This window comes from Orbicella faveolata, unplaced genomic scaffold (assembly GCF_042242905.1).
Source record: "Orbicella faveolata isolate gen_17 unplaced genomic scaffold, um_ofav_v1 contig_35, whole genome shotgun sequence".
NCBI classification, from domain to species: Eukaryota; Metazoa; Cnidaria; class Anthozoa; order Scleractinia; family Merulinidae; genus Orbicella; species Orbicella faveolata.
In genome coordinates this window covers 1,136,343-1,152,081 of record NW_028301564.1, presented here as the reverse complement: position 1 = coordinate 1,152,081, position 15,739 = coordinate 1,136,343, and the positions used below count along the sequence as shown (strand labels likewise).

The 15,739-nt window shown below is 39.3% G+C and overlaps 2 protein-coding genes across 4 annotated transcripts in view; both read left to right on the top strand.

Moving 5' to 3' along the window:
- The window catches only part of LOC110056742 (ERC protein 2-like), a 28,040-nt gene extending 19,111 nt beyond the window's left edge, over positions 1 to 8,929 (top strand). Inside the window, exons 13-16 of the mRNA XM_020763257.2 lie at positions 188 to 329; positions 417 to 503; positions 5,212 to 5,385; positions 7,123 to 8,929. Of these exons, the coding sequence (XP_020618916.2) occupies positions 188 to 329; positions 417 to 503; positions 5,212 to 5,385; positions 7,123 to 7,221 (502 nt within the window). The 3' untranslated portion in view covers positions 7,222 to 8,929. The remainder of the gene's footprint in view (positions 1 to 187; positions 330 to 416; positions 504 to 5,211; positions 5,386 to 7,122) is intronic.
- A 98-nt stretch (positions 8,930 to 9,027) lies between these two features.
- LOC110056743 (protein Wnt-5a-like) overlaps positions 9,028 to 15,739 on the top strand; it is a 38,625-nt gene continuing 31,913 nt past the window's right edge. Inside the window, exon 1 of one of the 3 annotated variants that reach the window (XM_020763261.2) lies at positions 9,028 to 9,415. In XM_020763261.2, coding sequence (XP_020618920.1) covers positions 9,405 to 9,415 — 11 coding nt within the window. In that variant the 5' untranslated portion in view covers positions 9,028 to 9,404. Of the gene's footprint in view, positions 9,416 to 10,901; positions 11,046 to 12,245; positions 12,284 to 15,739 lie in introns of those variants that run through there. The other 2 variants (XM_020763265.2, XM_089273571.1) reach the window with 2 other exon arrangements.

Genomic DNA, 15,739 nt, shown 5'->3' with positions numbered 1-15,739 from the left:
CTGCGATGGACTAGCATCCCATCCAGGGGGGAGTAGAAATACTCCTAGTCGCATCATGCTACTGAAACCGGAGTTAAGCCCTGACCTGATGGGCCAATTGGCTCGTATGTAGACATTACTTTATTAGCTTTACACTGGTACCTCTGTTTGGATGTGAATTTTAAACACTTTTTTTGAATTTTTCCAGGCAAAATGCGTTACTTGCCACCATCTCAGAGAAGGACGCCAATATCGCGCTGCTCGAGTTATCACCCACAGCCGGCAGTGACGCAGAAGTGAGAAAGTTCAAAGCTGAGAAAGACAAGCTGGTTAACGAGCTCAAAGAACAGGTGATTTGAATTACAAATAATTCATCAGAGACGGACTATGAAGAGATTTAAAACTGTAACCAAGTTGTTTTTTCCATTTTCTTACAGACGCAGAAGCGAATGACGTTGCTGTCGAACGAGGAAAATAAAGAAATTTCTCTCTCGTCGGAACTTTCACAAGCTTCAACAGAAAAGGTAAATGATTAAACGGCGCGCCGGGAAAAGTATGTTAGTTTTTTCGTTGTCGTTGTGGTTGTTTTTATCGTATACTTTTACCGTAGAGGATAGAATATCTTGTTAAGAAATTGTTTCCGGCCCAACTGATGGCGTTCGAGTCTAGACGGAGCATTTGTGGCCAAAGTCATATTGTTAATTATGTTTGCTAAACGTTCATGCAAGGTCAAGAACCACGTCAACGCTCTTGTACATGAACATGTAGTTGTTGGCAATCAGCCTTTTTTGATCCTTGCAAGTCCACGTCAAATGGGTTTTGTAGCGGCAAAATGCGAGGGTCTTGATCATATGACGTCAGTACGCCTTTGAGTTGTCAAATTATGTTAATTGTCTCGAAATCATACAGGAAGGTAAACTATTGTTCTTTCTGCAACAATTTTCGCTGACAGTTTTGCTAAGATGTCTGAGAGCAAGTTAGTGGACACAGTTGACTTGTGTCTGGTTGTCCCAGTTAGCTGGCTAGGAAATTGCGTTCTGGAAACAGCAGAGCGAGAAGAGAGCAGAGGGCAGTCTTTTTTACCATTCTGTTGTAGTAGAGTTTGTATGGAGTTACAGTGTTCAGTTGTTTTCTTACAGGGACAATCGTTTTCTTTAGAGTTTGGTGATTTTGTTTTATGGCCCTTGCTAATGGCCATCTGGTGACCTTCGTGCACAAAAGACGGTAGCGGTGCGCTTTCAAAGAATAATTATGTATTACCTCTATAATCACCCCTTTGTGCTTGATAGGAAAGCCATTAGCTCTTAAGCGCAATTTATCTTGTAACAAATGGCTTTTCCCTTGTTTTGCTGGGCGTAGAGTGATTGTGCCTTGACCCTGTCTGAACTTGTTCTCTTGCGACTATCCCTTGATTCCTCTGTTTTAACTGGAGCGACAGGTATAAACGTTTCTTGGGTGGAGAATGGCTCGTGCTGGTTATAGACCTGAAGTCACTCACAGAGTTTTCTTTAAAAAGCAAAGAAATGAGGCGGTTTTTGGTGCGCGCTTTGAGTCACGTTCAGGGATCTTAATGAACACATGACGGCTATTTAGTTCCAATTAATCATCTCTGACCCTTGACCAATCAGAAGATCTGTTATAAAACCTGAGCAGTGTAATAGAAACAGCTGCCAATTCTCGAGATTAATGCTTGCGCTTAGCCGCTTAGCCTTGGTTCTAGAGAAAAAGTCACGCAATGATTAATCCTACCAATTCTTTCTCACAACTGACCTTACTGGGGCTTTACAAATGTAAAGCCATGTCAAGATTATTGCGTATTTTTAAAAGTACTTCTAAAACTACGTACGTGGTAAATTGCCATCTTGTGGCTTACTCAAGGTTAAGTGGTTGATGTAATACCTGTGAGAAAGTATAAAAAAGATCGTGTTTTAGCTACTTTCTGTTCAGTGTACATCGTCAATCTGTCCAGATTGTGACCCTTCCTCAATACGAAAGCATGTTTTCATTAAAGGGAGCTATACGCCGCTTATAGTTTTAAAAAACATTTCTACCCTTACAGCGATGCGTGTGGGAAAACTACGTGTTTTGTAATCTGTGGCCCTCGAGAATTCATTTAGCCCCTTCTTGTATTGCAGGGATTTTCACCACGAAGCTAATCTTGTCTGCCGAAAGACACTTGTTACAGGTTTTCTGTTTAAAATGCCGAGCAAACAAGGCATTTGGGCCACTGCACTCTCTTAGGACTAGTTCAGACTAGCGACAAAACGACATGAGCGACAAAACGAAATAACGACATAACCGCACGATCGCTTTTGTCGGTAACGTGAACATCGACATAAAGACATAAGGAAAAGATCTTTTTTTTTCCTTATGTCGTGATGTTCATGTTATGTGGCTATATGATGTCGTTAAGCCAGGATGTTCACACTGCAAACACAACGCCGTAACGTCCTTCCCATGTCGTTAAGTTTATGTCGTTGTGTCGCAAGTGTGAACTGGCTCAGGTGCCTCAGTTGCATGCCAGTTTCTACATAACCCTATTAGCACTGTAATAAGTGCTACTGGCTCAATCAATCTTGGGCTGTACATAGGTCAAGAGTACATAGTACAATCGTCTCGATCGTTCTTTTAAGAAGAACATTTAAATGAGTTGCAGTTTTCGTTAACAGTTGTTTGAAAATGTTTCGGTGATACCATAAAGCTCGGTTTCACCTAACAAACAAATATTCCTGCTGGTCACTTCTAAAGCATTAAATTCCCCTAGTTCGCGAGTGTTAAACTTTCATCGATTATCATGAATCGTGGCTAGACGCCCATGTGAGTACACGAAAGTTGAAGGAAATCACGCAGAGCTCGAGCGAAAACGTCTTATCGACCCATGGGAAAATTAAGAGTAGCGGATAGTTGAAAAGCGTCGATGGGAGCGTACGAAAGTTTGAACTCATGCATGCAGGCGTAAACATATTTTCCTATCCAACAGTCGGATTTATAACAAATCACTGAAATTCAATCAAAAGAAGTAGTATGGTGCATTTCTGCTGTTAAGTAATTTGTCTAATTTGACAAAACGTCTATAGATTACTTTAGATTTGGTTCCTAGACATTCATGAGCGATTTAAATGGAACCCGCCGGGATTTTGCAGTGATAATATTCATTATTCTTCAGAAACAGTCCCTTGTTTTTTAAAGAATACAGTGTTTTTGTCTAATATCATTAGTTTTAATTTTAAATCAAAATCTTAACCACTAATCCGTCTTTTAACACGTTCTTTATATCAGGAATGTTCATCTTCGTGCGAAGGTTTTTTGTCGGGCTTGTTTTTGAAACATCTATTGCGAAGCTAAACATAATTTTTTTTTCAATGGCACAGAATGTTGTTTCTTCCTTTTGCAAAAAAAAAAAATAGTGCATTGCACGCCAAGTAAGGATTAAATCTCGTGATTCAAAGCTTGTTATATTTGTCGAACATTTGAGAATCAGCTATTTGTTGTTGTTTGCCAAAGTGTCCTGTACATTGTATATCATCTTGGCGGGCACACACCAATTGATATCTTTCCCAAAAAAAACTTTATTGAACGGAATAATCTGGGCGTCGCACTCCTTACGGGTTGTTTACATTCTGTCGTACCTGGCTTTTTCTTTGTTATGTCCAGAACATTTCCAACATGCCTGAAAACGTTCTTTAACTCAGTGCTGGAGACTAAACTCCTGCTGAAGCGAAAAGATTCGATCTTTCGGATGTCCTGTAGTATCACATGATGTTATTTGGAAGTTTTCCGCGTTAAAGACGTTACGTCACGGTTTCCGCGTCTTGAAAAGTTAAACCGAAATTTTTCAAGTTCGTCGTTTGCAATCCGTGTTTATCTTCTTCACCCATAACTATCCTTGTTCTTTTATGGTTTATTATGATCTCTTTAGTGTTTTTCTTCATTAGTCAACTATTATTTTCAGGTTTCCTTCAATTTAAAGGTAGATTTGTACGTGAGCCTCTTTAAGGCGTGTTTAAAGCGAATATTTACGAAATCAACAACAGAATGGAGGGACTCTTAGTGAGAAGGGGATTTGTCGAGGATTTTACTTCGATTTGAAAAGATTTATCCTTTAAATAACAAAGAAAGTTGAACAGTGGATAGTCCTGGAGACACGGGTAATTGGCATAAAGGAAGATTGGGAAGGGACGTATCAAGTTCTCAGGTTTGAGCCGACAGAAATCACGGAAAACTCACCCTTGATTAAAACTGAGTCATTACTGTTCCTCAACAATCTTCGAACGTTGTTAAGCGTAGATATCATGATTGTTTTAACGTGTCAAGTACTTTCATCCCGTTTTATCCGCGATGTGAACAACAAAATCTCCTCATTTGTCTCCCTGATTTCTCGCCGAGGCAGTTGGGAGAATTTGAGTGTCATGTCAAACTAATTGCCTTTGAAGATTGGCTATTGTTAGGATGAAGAGCGATTTAGATTCCATTTAGGTACGCCTGATTTTAAGATCAACGGCGCGGTTTCTTTTAGGAAATCAAGATGATCAGATGAATTTTTGTTGCAGCAGGTATTCATCAGATTATAGTCGTAAGGTATAATTCAGTCTTTGTATTCGCTCACATGGCTAATTTTTAAGGACCGACGATAGCTGTGTATTCTAAAGTATATTTTAACATCGGCTAACAAAGTTGGTGACCATTCAAATAAAAGCTTTTGTGGAGTTCTTTCATGTAATAATGCTTATTATGTTGTACAAGGTGGAAAACCCTTGTGTGTAGTCATTCATGGTCAAGCTACTGAACAGCACCTTTATATATAACTGTTTATTACACTGTAGTTGTACGTCTGCCGATGAAATCCTAACCTGAGATATGTAGTACAAGGCGGTTCTTACTTACAAGTCCTAGTGTGTGACCATTCAAGTGAAAGCTATTGAGCAGTACTTTCATGTGGTACTGTTTATTATGTTGTGCAAGGTGGTTCTAACTTTTAAGTCTGCGGAGGGAACCCTAGTGTGTGACCATTCAAGTGAAAGCCATTGAGCTGACTTTCATGTGGTTCTGTTTATTACGCTGTACAGGGTGGTTCTAATTTTTAAGTCTGCGGATGAAACCGAGTGTGTAACCGTTCAAATGGAAGCTACTGAACAGTGCCTTTACGTGGCGCTGTTTATAATGCTTTTGAGGACTTTGGCTGAGCGTGAAAAGGTTGAGGGTCTAAACGTTTCTCTGATTGTTTCTTTGAAGATAGTGGAAGCTGTGACGCTCATAGAAGACAGTATGGATAAGCTTCAACAATACGGAGAAGAACTGGCGGAGACTTGTGAGAAACACTTCCCTGATGTAAAGAGAAGGGTTCCCAAGTTTAAACGACGAGAAAGCAATAGCGTGGAGAAGTTAAAAAATTCCAGTCAAAAACAGGTAAGAGTTTGACTTGTGATTGAGAAGAGTGCTGTTTATGATGCTTAAATATCGAAATAATCATTCACGTATGTACGCTTCGCGGACCTATTTCTGGCAGACATGGCAATCTCGCAAGAAGCAACAACGCGTTTATGTCTTGTTGACTAAGGGAGATAACACTATTACTGAAATGATTCTTTTTCTTTTTTTGTGTGTGTGTTGTTTGATCCTATCATTTTTGTGTGATTATCCCTGTTCTCTGCCTATATCAAGTTAAGGACAGCCATCCCATGAAGTTATTACAGTTTACTTCGGCTAGTACGGAACAATTTTAAAAACTCGAACATCCGCAGCATCGCCCTCACTTGCAGCAGATTAGAGAGCAGGGATAGCTTTTATTGCGTTTTATTGGGATCGTAGTTAACTTTTCCGCAGCTCGTTCTTAAATTAGTTCGCACCACGATTCTGCAACTTACGTTTTTTCGCTCGAAAAGCCACGGCACTTGTTTGATCAAACTGTGAGATTCACATATTTCATGAAAACGAATGGTAGCAACCCTTATTAACAGTTGTAACGTAGTTAACAATGTAAAAAAAAAGGTTTATATATAAAATTTCTAGGGCCACTAAGCTCTCTTTTAGAGGGTCAGTTCAGGGGTTACAGTTAGCAACAAACTCATTAAACCGCCAAAAAATAGAAGCATCGAACTACAACAGTACAAAAGTAAAACCTTTTATACCATGCCATAGAAAATACAGCCAATCAGAATACAGGAAAGCCGTTGTATATTCGACGGTATTACATCTAACCTTTCCATCGTGCGCCACGTGCCTGTCATTCATTGTGTTGACCACTGTATTTTCTGTGACGTGGTATAAAATAGTTATGAAACGCTCTCTCGTGGAATACCATGGAATATTTCCCACTTGTCACTTGTATTTTCTTGGAGTACACACGAGCATTTATGCGAGTGTGTATACCCAGAAAATACAAGCGACTCGTAGGATATTCCATGGTGTACATGTACCACGAGAGAGCGTTGTGTAACTATTATGTAACAAGAAAACGAACAAGCCTTCTAGGTGCTCTTATTATTGTCATCTAGTTATCACACACAAAGTGTTTGAAGTCATCCGCGGACATTTATTCACAAACAACTAAACTCTCAGTGTCCAAACGTGTACAGGCACGCATCATGGCAGATACGTTATATAACAAATTTGTTGCTCTTTTTGGACAACGCAGTCAATGCTGTTGGAAGGAAATGAAGAGTCCTTGTATACTGAAATTTATTGTTCGAAAAGGCCGGAAGGGTTCACGTAGAAGGAACCTTTTGTTTGAGGATCGAATTTAAAGATACCTTTTCAAAAATTATATCGCGAATTATTATCTTTTCGACCATTGCCTCAACATATCAGTCGTGGCTGTTCTTCGTGTGAATTCTCGGGTTGGCCTCAAATTCGTTCTTATTCAATAGCTGTTCTTAAAATCTTTTCCGTTTCCTCGAGCTGATGTTCTGCATGATTTTCGGCTTTTTTGGATTCTTTTTTTAGCTTCATTATCTCACGTACACACGCTGCCATAATCCTAGCCATTTACAGCTCCTTAACCCCTTCCGCGATAAACCGCACATGTAATAACTTGTACCGTAGCGGCTAATTTTAGCTGCGTCCGTATACGTGGCATAGTAAGGGAAAACGACTTATTTGTTAGTGGTACGACTTTAACACTGGGTTCTATTTGCTCTGTTGCAGTTGTTATCCACGTTACAGACTTTGGAAAGCGACATGCAAGTGTTACAAGAAAGTGTTCACAAGCTCTTAGAGCTGATCGAGGATTTCAGCTATACGTGACCTCTGAGCGTAATCGTCTTAGCCTTGACTTAAGGCAGCATGGTTTTGCTACATGCTGTTAAACTCGCCTCCTTAGATGAACGCAGCTTCCACTTGACCGCTGTTAACAGATAATTTGTTTTTTGTCTTTTGTAGGAAAGCTTAGGCCTTTCTGTAGTTGTTTCCTTTCAAGGGGGGTCCGTTTACTTTCTTGTGGTATAAAGACCAAGGGGGGGGGGGGTTTATTCTGGTCTAATCCCATCGAAAGTATTGCCAGCGAAATGAATCGCTTTCGACCAAAACCTATGATTATGAAAACTCCGAAAGATAAAGCCTTTGAAAAACATCCCCCAGGGAGAAATATCATTACGGGCTGGGCATATTCTTGTCTTTGCCTCTACCCCTGAGTTCTGCTGGACTATGCTACCCCTCCTTCGTAATTAACTTAATTTCGCGTCAAGTTCTAGCACGACGATGGGTGAATTCTGCCAAACTTTTCGTTATTAGTGGAAATGAACATAAAGAGGCACTTCGTGGTTGCGAACGCTGCCCTTTGATTGGTTGAACTAACTGGACAAAAAAAGTTTAAGGGTTTTTAGAAATTCCTGGAAAACAAAAGGCATGAGGATCTTTTTCGTGCTATGAATCACAACTCTGTGGTCTGTTTTTATTTTATTCATTCGTCATGTCTTTATTAATCTTGGTCTAGACAATTCCATTTTTAGGAACACAGCTAATATTGACTTCCATGAGCTTAAGCACTCTTTTCATCGATACTGGACGGAACTGAAAAGCTTTTAAGAAACCTCATTAGTGTATATGATTTGATAACAAGGTTTGCAACAACTAAAAGTGTTGGCTAAGTGTTTGCACTTTTGTCTTTAAAAGAAACTATTTTGAAAAGAATTTGTTAGTGAAACTTTCTACTAAGCACCCAACGAATTTAAGCCAGAGTTGGTCGGCTTCTGAGACAAAATTTCCTAACAGCGCCATCAGGTGCTGTTTTGCTTGTAACGTGAAACTTCTGTTGTTTTCAAGGCCGAAGGCCTTTGTTTTTTGCTGTGTTCGTAATAATAATTATGTAACAGGCAGATCCCTTTCCGTCCCTAATTTAATTATTTCCAAATTCTTTACGGATTTCACGGGATAAAAAACTAACTCGGCTGCGAAAAATAATTCCAATTTGAACTGTTCTCGCTTGAATTCAAGTCCGCCTTCCTATAATAAGTAGCCAAGATTCGCGCGAAAAATTTTCTCCCGAAGGAATGTTCTCTTGACATTAACCAATCAAATTGCAGTGTCGTCCGTTTGTCAACCTAGCTTATCCTGTTTGGGTTGGCTCGCGGTGAAAAACTACGCCTAGTATTTCCTCGTCAAGGCTTGACGTCAAAAGCAAGTGTTAGCTGTTAGTGATACGTAGGTGGAAGATTACCGCTTCAATACGGTATAGCTGAAGAGAAAACAAACAACCAAAGCTTTGAAAACTTATTCTAGAATCAAAGTATCATATAATATATTTTGTAATATAAATATTTCTAAAATTAGTATTTTGCTAACTATTATGAGTGGAGAGTTTCAACCATTACCAAGTAATAGAATAGGAGAACTGTGTTTTGAGTGTAGGAGAGTAGGAACAAGTCTTTTACCACACGGGACATTTTAAACGTTTTTTAAAACTGACAGTTCTTGGGAATTAATAAATATAATAAAGATTAACCGTTTAATTTTAGCCATTTGGGATGTCATTCGATAGTGGTGTCGGATGCTTTGAGTTAATGAAGTTAAATTAAATTTCCCTTGTCTAAGACGAAATCTCGGGCGGTTCTCTCCAACAAAATAATCTTTGGGATAGTTAGAGTTATTTACGTACGATCCTTAGGCAGGACCTTTGATCAAACCTGATCGTTTCTTTTGTAATCAATGAGTTTTGCAAGGTTAAAACAACACAAGCCACCCATCTCGAGTCAAACTCGGTTTTATCTCGTATGTTAAGATCTCAATTACTTAGGGACGAAAATTGAGAAGCTTCGGCTAAAAGAGATTAATCCTCTATTCGAGCGATTAACAGAAAGCAGGCACGACTGTGATGAAATAAGTTTTCTTTGCGCTCACTCGACCCAGTGCGGTGGTTGTATTATAGCTCTTGGAGAGATCTCGCGGTCCACGAATAACTGATAAGGGAAAGTTCACTCCAGGTGTTCAAAATGGAGCATGGGTAAGGTGCATTGGTTTTATAGCTAAGTACTCTGCAAATAGAGCATTCTTTATCGCTTGCGTTCATGGCATACTTTCATCGCCAGCTCTACTGCTTTCGATTACAGTAATTGGCCTTGTCGCATAACCAAATGCCAGCTGTCTGGGAGAGATACGAATTCTGTTAAGAATGGCCCGGCCCGTACCGAATGAGCAGCTTCTTACGTACGTTTACGAGACGAAACTGCGAGTTCATTTGTAGCTGGCCCTTTTGTTGATGCGTTTAACGAGTGTTTCCGTTGTTGAAAAGGTGCACCATTGAACATCTCTTTGTGATTTGGCTAGATTCTTGCTTGAATGAGTATATTATACAGGAGACTCTTTAAGTAAGTGAATATCAGTGAGCTTCGTAACCTTGTAACGCTGATTATGAGCTCAACTCGGATCTTCTCCGAGTGCTAAAGTCGCTCGAATAAACCTTTGCCCTACAGCATTTCTAACTGTATACGCAATACAACAAGGGCAAGGTTCACTAAATTCTGTTTATGGAATCGTGCTAGCGCTGGAATCAATTCCACGATAAGCCCTAACTACTTTAATTTTAAACATGAACTTTCGAAAAAGATCTTTTAACATTGCGTAACGTTTTATCGCTAACTCGTTGCTGCATGGTCTGTGCCTATGTTAATAGATTTTAATTTAGTCAACGTGAAATCCTTGTTATGAACTTTCGACTGAAGCTTCTCGAGGCCATTTGTCACGTAGAAAGAGACAACTTTCTATGGAATGCCGAGAAATGCTTTTTCAAACCTAATCGGATCGTTGCGAGATATATGTTTTGGTAGGCGGTAGTTAAGCCAAATGTTTTACAGAGGGTACCAGTTTATACCATATCAGCTTTCAACGACTGTTGTCCTTTTTAGTAAAAAAAAAAATCCCCCTAAAGATTGTCGGCTGATCAAACTTAAAATCCCGCAGTCGAGCAAAGCATCTAAAGTGTAGAAGTCTCGACGCAAGGGAAGAAAGCATTAACCAAATGTTTATGTGGTCTAATCCTCTTTCTTTGAATAACAGTTTGTTTTCGCTGGTGTCTTAACGACCAGACGTAGACCGCAATACTGGCGCTATGCTAGCAATGTTTACGGTGCGGGGAAACGCGATCTAAATATAGAGACGGCCTCGTTGAATCTCTCCTTATTTTTCGAAGTGGTCTGCAACAAGTTGGAACAAATTAAAGAGTATGATTTTGCAAGCAAACAAATTCGGAACTATGAGAACAACTCGAGTTTGGAGTCCTTACATCAATGGTTATTTTGTAAAACAATCGAAAGGCAAGTCACTTGTGGGCAGTCAGTTTGTCTAACTTTGAAAAGCCAGAAAAGCTTATAACACTCGAGGAGATAATTACTTAATGGTCATGCAATATAAATAAAAACAAATTATAATTAAGAAAAAATATTAAGTCTAGGACTGACGCCGTGTCGGTTTCAAATGAGAATAAACGGGAACTATCTGGAAGTACGACGCGATTCGATGTCAAATTAGAACGCCTCTGAACGGGAGCTTGAACGGATAAAGGTACCATGATGGTTTGAGAGACGATGACCTAACTCTGTTATTCGCAGCTGGACAAAACTGAGGTCACTTTTAAGGTACGTCGTTTGGTAACATATCCGGGGAATACATGTAAAGGTCTGCCGGAGCGATTCTATATCCACTTCGATAGCATTGTTGGTGGTTCGTTCCCGTTAAATTTGACATTTTTGCCAAGAGAATTGCAAGTGTCCTATTGCCAAGTTAGAAGCAACTGAATAGCTCTAAAACTGACCGCTCTTAGCGTTAGCATCTATCGTGATCACCAGCCCTCTTGTTGTAACACTGATCCGCATTGCTTTCAACTAGTGTCGAAGTTCAGTCACTTGAAATACTTTAGTATAAAGTGTATCAGCGTGTTCTTCCGGCGAAGTCTTCACTTGATAGCGTGTTGAATGACTGAGAGCGGAAAACCCTTAAACAGGTCGCCTCTTTACGTTCCTCAGAAGCATGTGGTTTGGCAAATAATGATGATACGAGTCTGCTACGAGGAGTTTCTTTAGTCTGCTTTTCAATGTTCAATATTTGATAATTTAGCAAACGTAACGCAAATAAACCCAGGCTACTGATACGAAATAAAAATAAACAAATCCTGGCTGCCTAATTTTACGTCGAAAATTCGTTTAGCAGATTTGTATAAAAGGAATTTAAAATTTTTGAAATTGAAACAATTCTAGCGGAGATATAAAATGTCAAAAATCTTCCGAAATTTCAGCTTCTTTCACCGTGTTTGTCCTACCCCCAGCTAAGATGGTGAGGACAGAAATCGGTCTGTAAAATGTCCAGATTTGCTTAGTAATTGTGCTAATTTCGGTATCTCTGATTATCACTTAGCTCACACACGAATTCCAACCTCGTTTATAAAACTATCTCGATAGGATTCCAATTTATCTCACATTGCCATCATCTTAAGCAGCTGAAATAGTTAAGAAGTGGTGTAGCGGAATCGATAAAATGTGATAAAACGAGGTTGATTAAAAAAAATGCTTCAAATAAATGACCGTTTATAGCCCTATAAAATTCCAACAGTGCGCTAATTCAACAAGGAAATCTTTTACATGCTCCTGCCACAAAAAAATCATGTAGTCTTCCCACGGCTTTCCACCCTTGAAGGTCAAATATTTTGTCTCAGCCACGCATAGTTGTCATTTATTACCGGGATTAACACCCACTGCAAATCTTGTGGGATGGCCTATGCATTGGGTTAATGGTATCCGAAGAAACGTGTAGTGTTCTTTGCAAGACAGTGCCGCTCTCTGTATTCAAGTGTCTGGATGGTTGCCGATGAATTTTTAAGGTAATGGCAAGCTACCTGACTGGACTGGTAGTCAGACATGCACTGCAATAATTTACCCATTTACCGTACCTGAGGCCGGTTTCTCGAAGGTCCAAAAAAGTTTTCACACCAGGAAAGCCGTAGCAGAATCTCAAACCTTGAGACCTACAGAGCTGTTTTATTTACACATTCTTAATATGAACAGAGGTTCTCTCCATACACTGAGACGTTTCAGGCGTGTACACCTCTCCGTTTTTAGATACAGATTATTTAAAAATGGCTTTACGGGCCCGAAAAGTTTCCGGAGCTTTCGAGAAACGGACCCCAGGCCAGGACCGTACCCAAATTCGCAATTAGCCAGTCGGAAGCCGTGTCTACTGTCCTTTTTGGTACGCTTCGGTAGCATATCAGACACGAACCATGGCTCAGCCAGATTGATGTACCGCCGAAGCGCACCGAAAAGACCTTGATTAGGTTTAATTATGAACACGTGAGTTCACGTGATTATGAGTCAATGGAAAATATATACTGAGATAAATTCGTTGTGAAATGAGATCGATGACCTTACACATGCTGCCAGGTCTTCAGTTTCATTGAGTAGTGTTGTAAATAGCTGCCTCGAGAAAGGTGGTCACAGTAAGGCATCTGGGAAGGCGTCAGCCATAGTGTCGATGCCAGAATCTATCAAGGGTATAGGTGGAGGTAGTTTATTTTTGTTTATCAAAGCTTATGGTAGCTTAGCGCGCAGGAAGGAGAAATATAGCGCTTTTGCAGCTATTTGACCCCCCAGGAAGGTGCTTCCGTAAATTTCGGATATGCGTGTGCCGCGAAGGGTCTTAAACCCTGACCCTATTTAAGGATGAAGCAATTGAAAATTAATACCCTATTTAAAGCCCAGACCCGAACAATAACCCCCTCGGTGAAGGGAAAAACAGAAACTAAGAATAGCGTGAGCGTGTCAGCTTTATTTTGTTTCTGTACCATTGGAGGTTAACGGATAGTTCAGTTTTAATAGATCATTTGGTTTTCGTTTAGCTGGACATTTACGCACTGCTGTTATAGCTGATACAATTGAGGTACCCTATCTAAGAATCACACCGGGAACTCAATGCCAACAGGGGCAAAAATGATGCCCTATTTAAGGATCGAGAACCTCAAAATCCCATATTTTGGAGTTCCCCCCCCCCCTCCCCACCCATCTCCCGATCTATTTGATGAGTCTTGCATTTCTGATATATGTTTGATAATCGCTGTTTGTATGTTGCCATTGCTGATCGCCCGTCCTGGCATTTAAGAGATCCAGCTCATTTTAATTTGGTTTTCACTGTTCAAGTCCCTCTTTCTCGATTACAGTTTTCGGATAGCTTTCTCAAACTCAGGGCCCTCTGTTTCTTACAGAAACGAAGGACTCTGGGGCTTAGAATGAGCAAAGACGCTCTGTGTCAGTGTACATGAAGAAAACTTCTTCCTGTTACTTATGCTGCTTTCCGCCATCTTTTTTTCTAATTGAGGCTCAAGTACATTTGGTAAAATATATTTTTTTCTTGCTTCTGGAAATCAACCAGGGAAATCATTTAAGACGAGGCCATGGTCCCTAATAGAAAAGTGAAGAAACAGATAAGATGAATACAGCTTCAAATCATTTAGGATTCGAACACTAACCCTCTTCCTCAGTTAGGCATTTTGAGTTCTTTTGTACACGTACGAAATTACCCTTGAACTGAAGGAAACCTGAAAATAGTAGTTTACTAAGATAGAAAAACACCACAGAGATTAAAATAAACTATAGGGGAACAAGGATGGTTAAGGATGGATAAGATTAACACAGATTACAAACGACCAATTTGAAAAATTTAGGCTAAACTTTTGAAGATGCACAAACCGTGACGTAATTCCTTTAAAATAAGCTTGCCCTTTTGAAGGATATAAGCTCTGTAAGAAGCGCTGCACTTTGAAATTAGCATGAAATATTGAATTCAGCTTAATGCCTGATAAGCTGGTCATTGGACATTTTTCTAAGACGCGCAATTAAAACACGTTGGAGCGTTTTTCAACTGCAGCTCTTCGCAACCTCGTTCCCAGGGTCCCTGGGAACGAGGTTAAACTTTTCAGTGCCAACAGATTTTTGCAGTATTTATTACTCCTTTGTTTTCATGAAAATTCATTGAAAGCTAGGCTTTTAAAGCACGTAGACCACTGCAAGTATCTCAATGGTAGTGGAGTTGCGCACAGTAAACTATTAGCAACTTAAGACATCATTTTTTAGGGCATTTATCATCATAAAAAAAGAATTAACACATAAACGCGTGATAACTTTATCATTAACTTGAATTTATTCAAGGACTCAAAGAAGCTCAAAATAAAGAGTTATATATTTACGTTGCAAAAAAATAGTAACAAAGTTAATAGCTGCCCTTGTTTTTTGGAACAGCAATTCGGCGTGAAACAGGTTTCCTCAGTGTATCGCACAAAAATTTCTGTGTCACAAAATTCTAACACACAATTCCAAAAAACAGATATTAATCTTTTAAACTTAAATCTTGAAAAAGCGATTAAGCTGAATTATGATTGGCCTTTGCATTGTCGGTAAAACGTCTTTAATCTTATAATAATTTTTTTGTGCTTATCTACAACAAGATCTAAAGTTAGATTAAAAGACCTTTCCCTAAAGTAAAGAGCAAATGTTTGATTTAATTATGCCCCTAAGGGCCTTATTTGTATTGTATTTGTTTTTAACATTGTCACCCTTGTATCGTTGTTTCAGTGACGCCTCTGAGACAGAAGTTTAAAAACAAACTTTAATTGAAGACCAAACTATAGTCAGTGATGAAAGGAGACCATTGTTTTGCCGGTACTAATTTACTCGCATAGTTATCTTATAGTTCGTTCCGCTTTCTATACACTCTCGTGAATACTTATACACAGATGAAAGTTCTTACTCCTTAATAACACGCGAGATCCATCCATCAAGCTGATAAAGTAATGTTTCGTTGAGATAAACAAGCCTTCAAAGCTATGCACCAAAAACAAGTTCAACTTTAAGAGTTTTGGCAGGTTGACTAACATTAACACTTAGAAATTCCAAGCCTCCGGGTTAGTATTTGGTCATTAACTTAATCTATTTTCAGTCATCTATTAAAATCGAGGAAGATTTTGATTGCACTTATCAAAATCGGCTTTTTGTCGAACAATAAAAATGATTGGAAGTGTCACTAATGGCAGATAACTCTATTGGAAAAAGACTGAAAAATAGTGAAGATTGTGCATTCAAAAGATAACCATTAACCCTTAATTCAAAATCGTTTCCCTTAAGGGTTTAAAATAATGACAACATTAAACCACGATTAGCTTACTCTTGCAGATCTCCCATGACCTGTTATCACGTAACTAGCTAAAAGAAAATGATTTAATGTTGTCTGAACGGAGTGACCATGTAGCAACAATGATGGTAGCTTTGTTTTTCGTTCTCACTTTAGT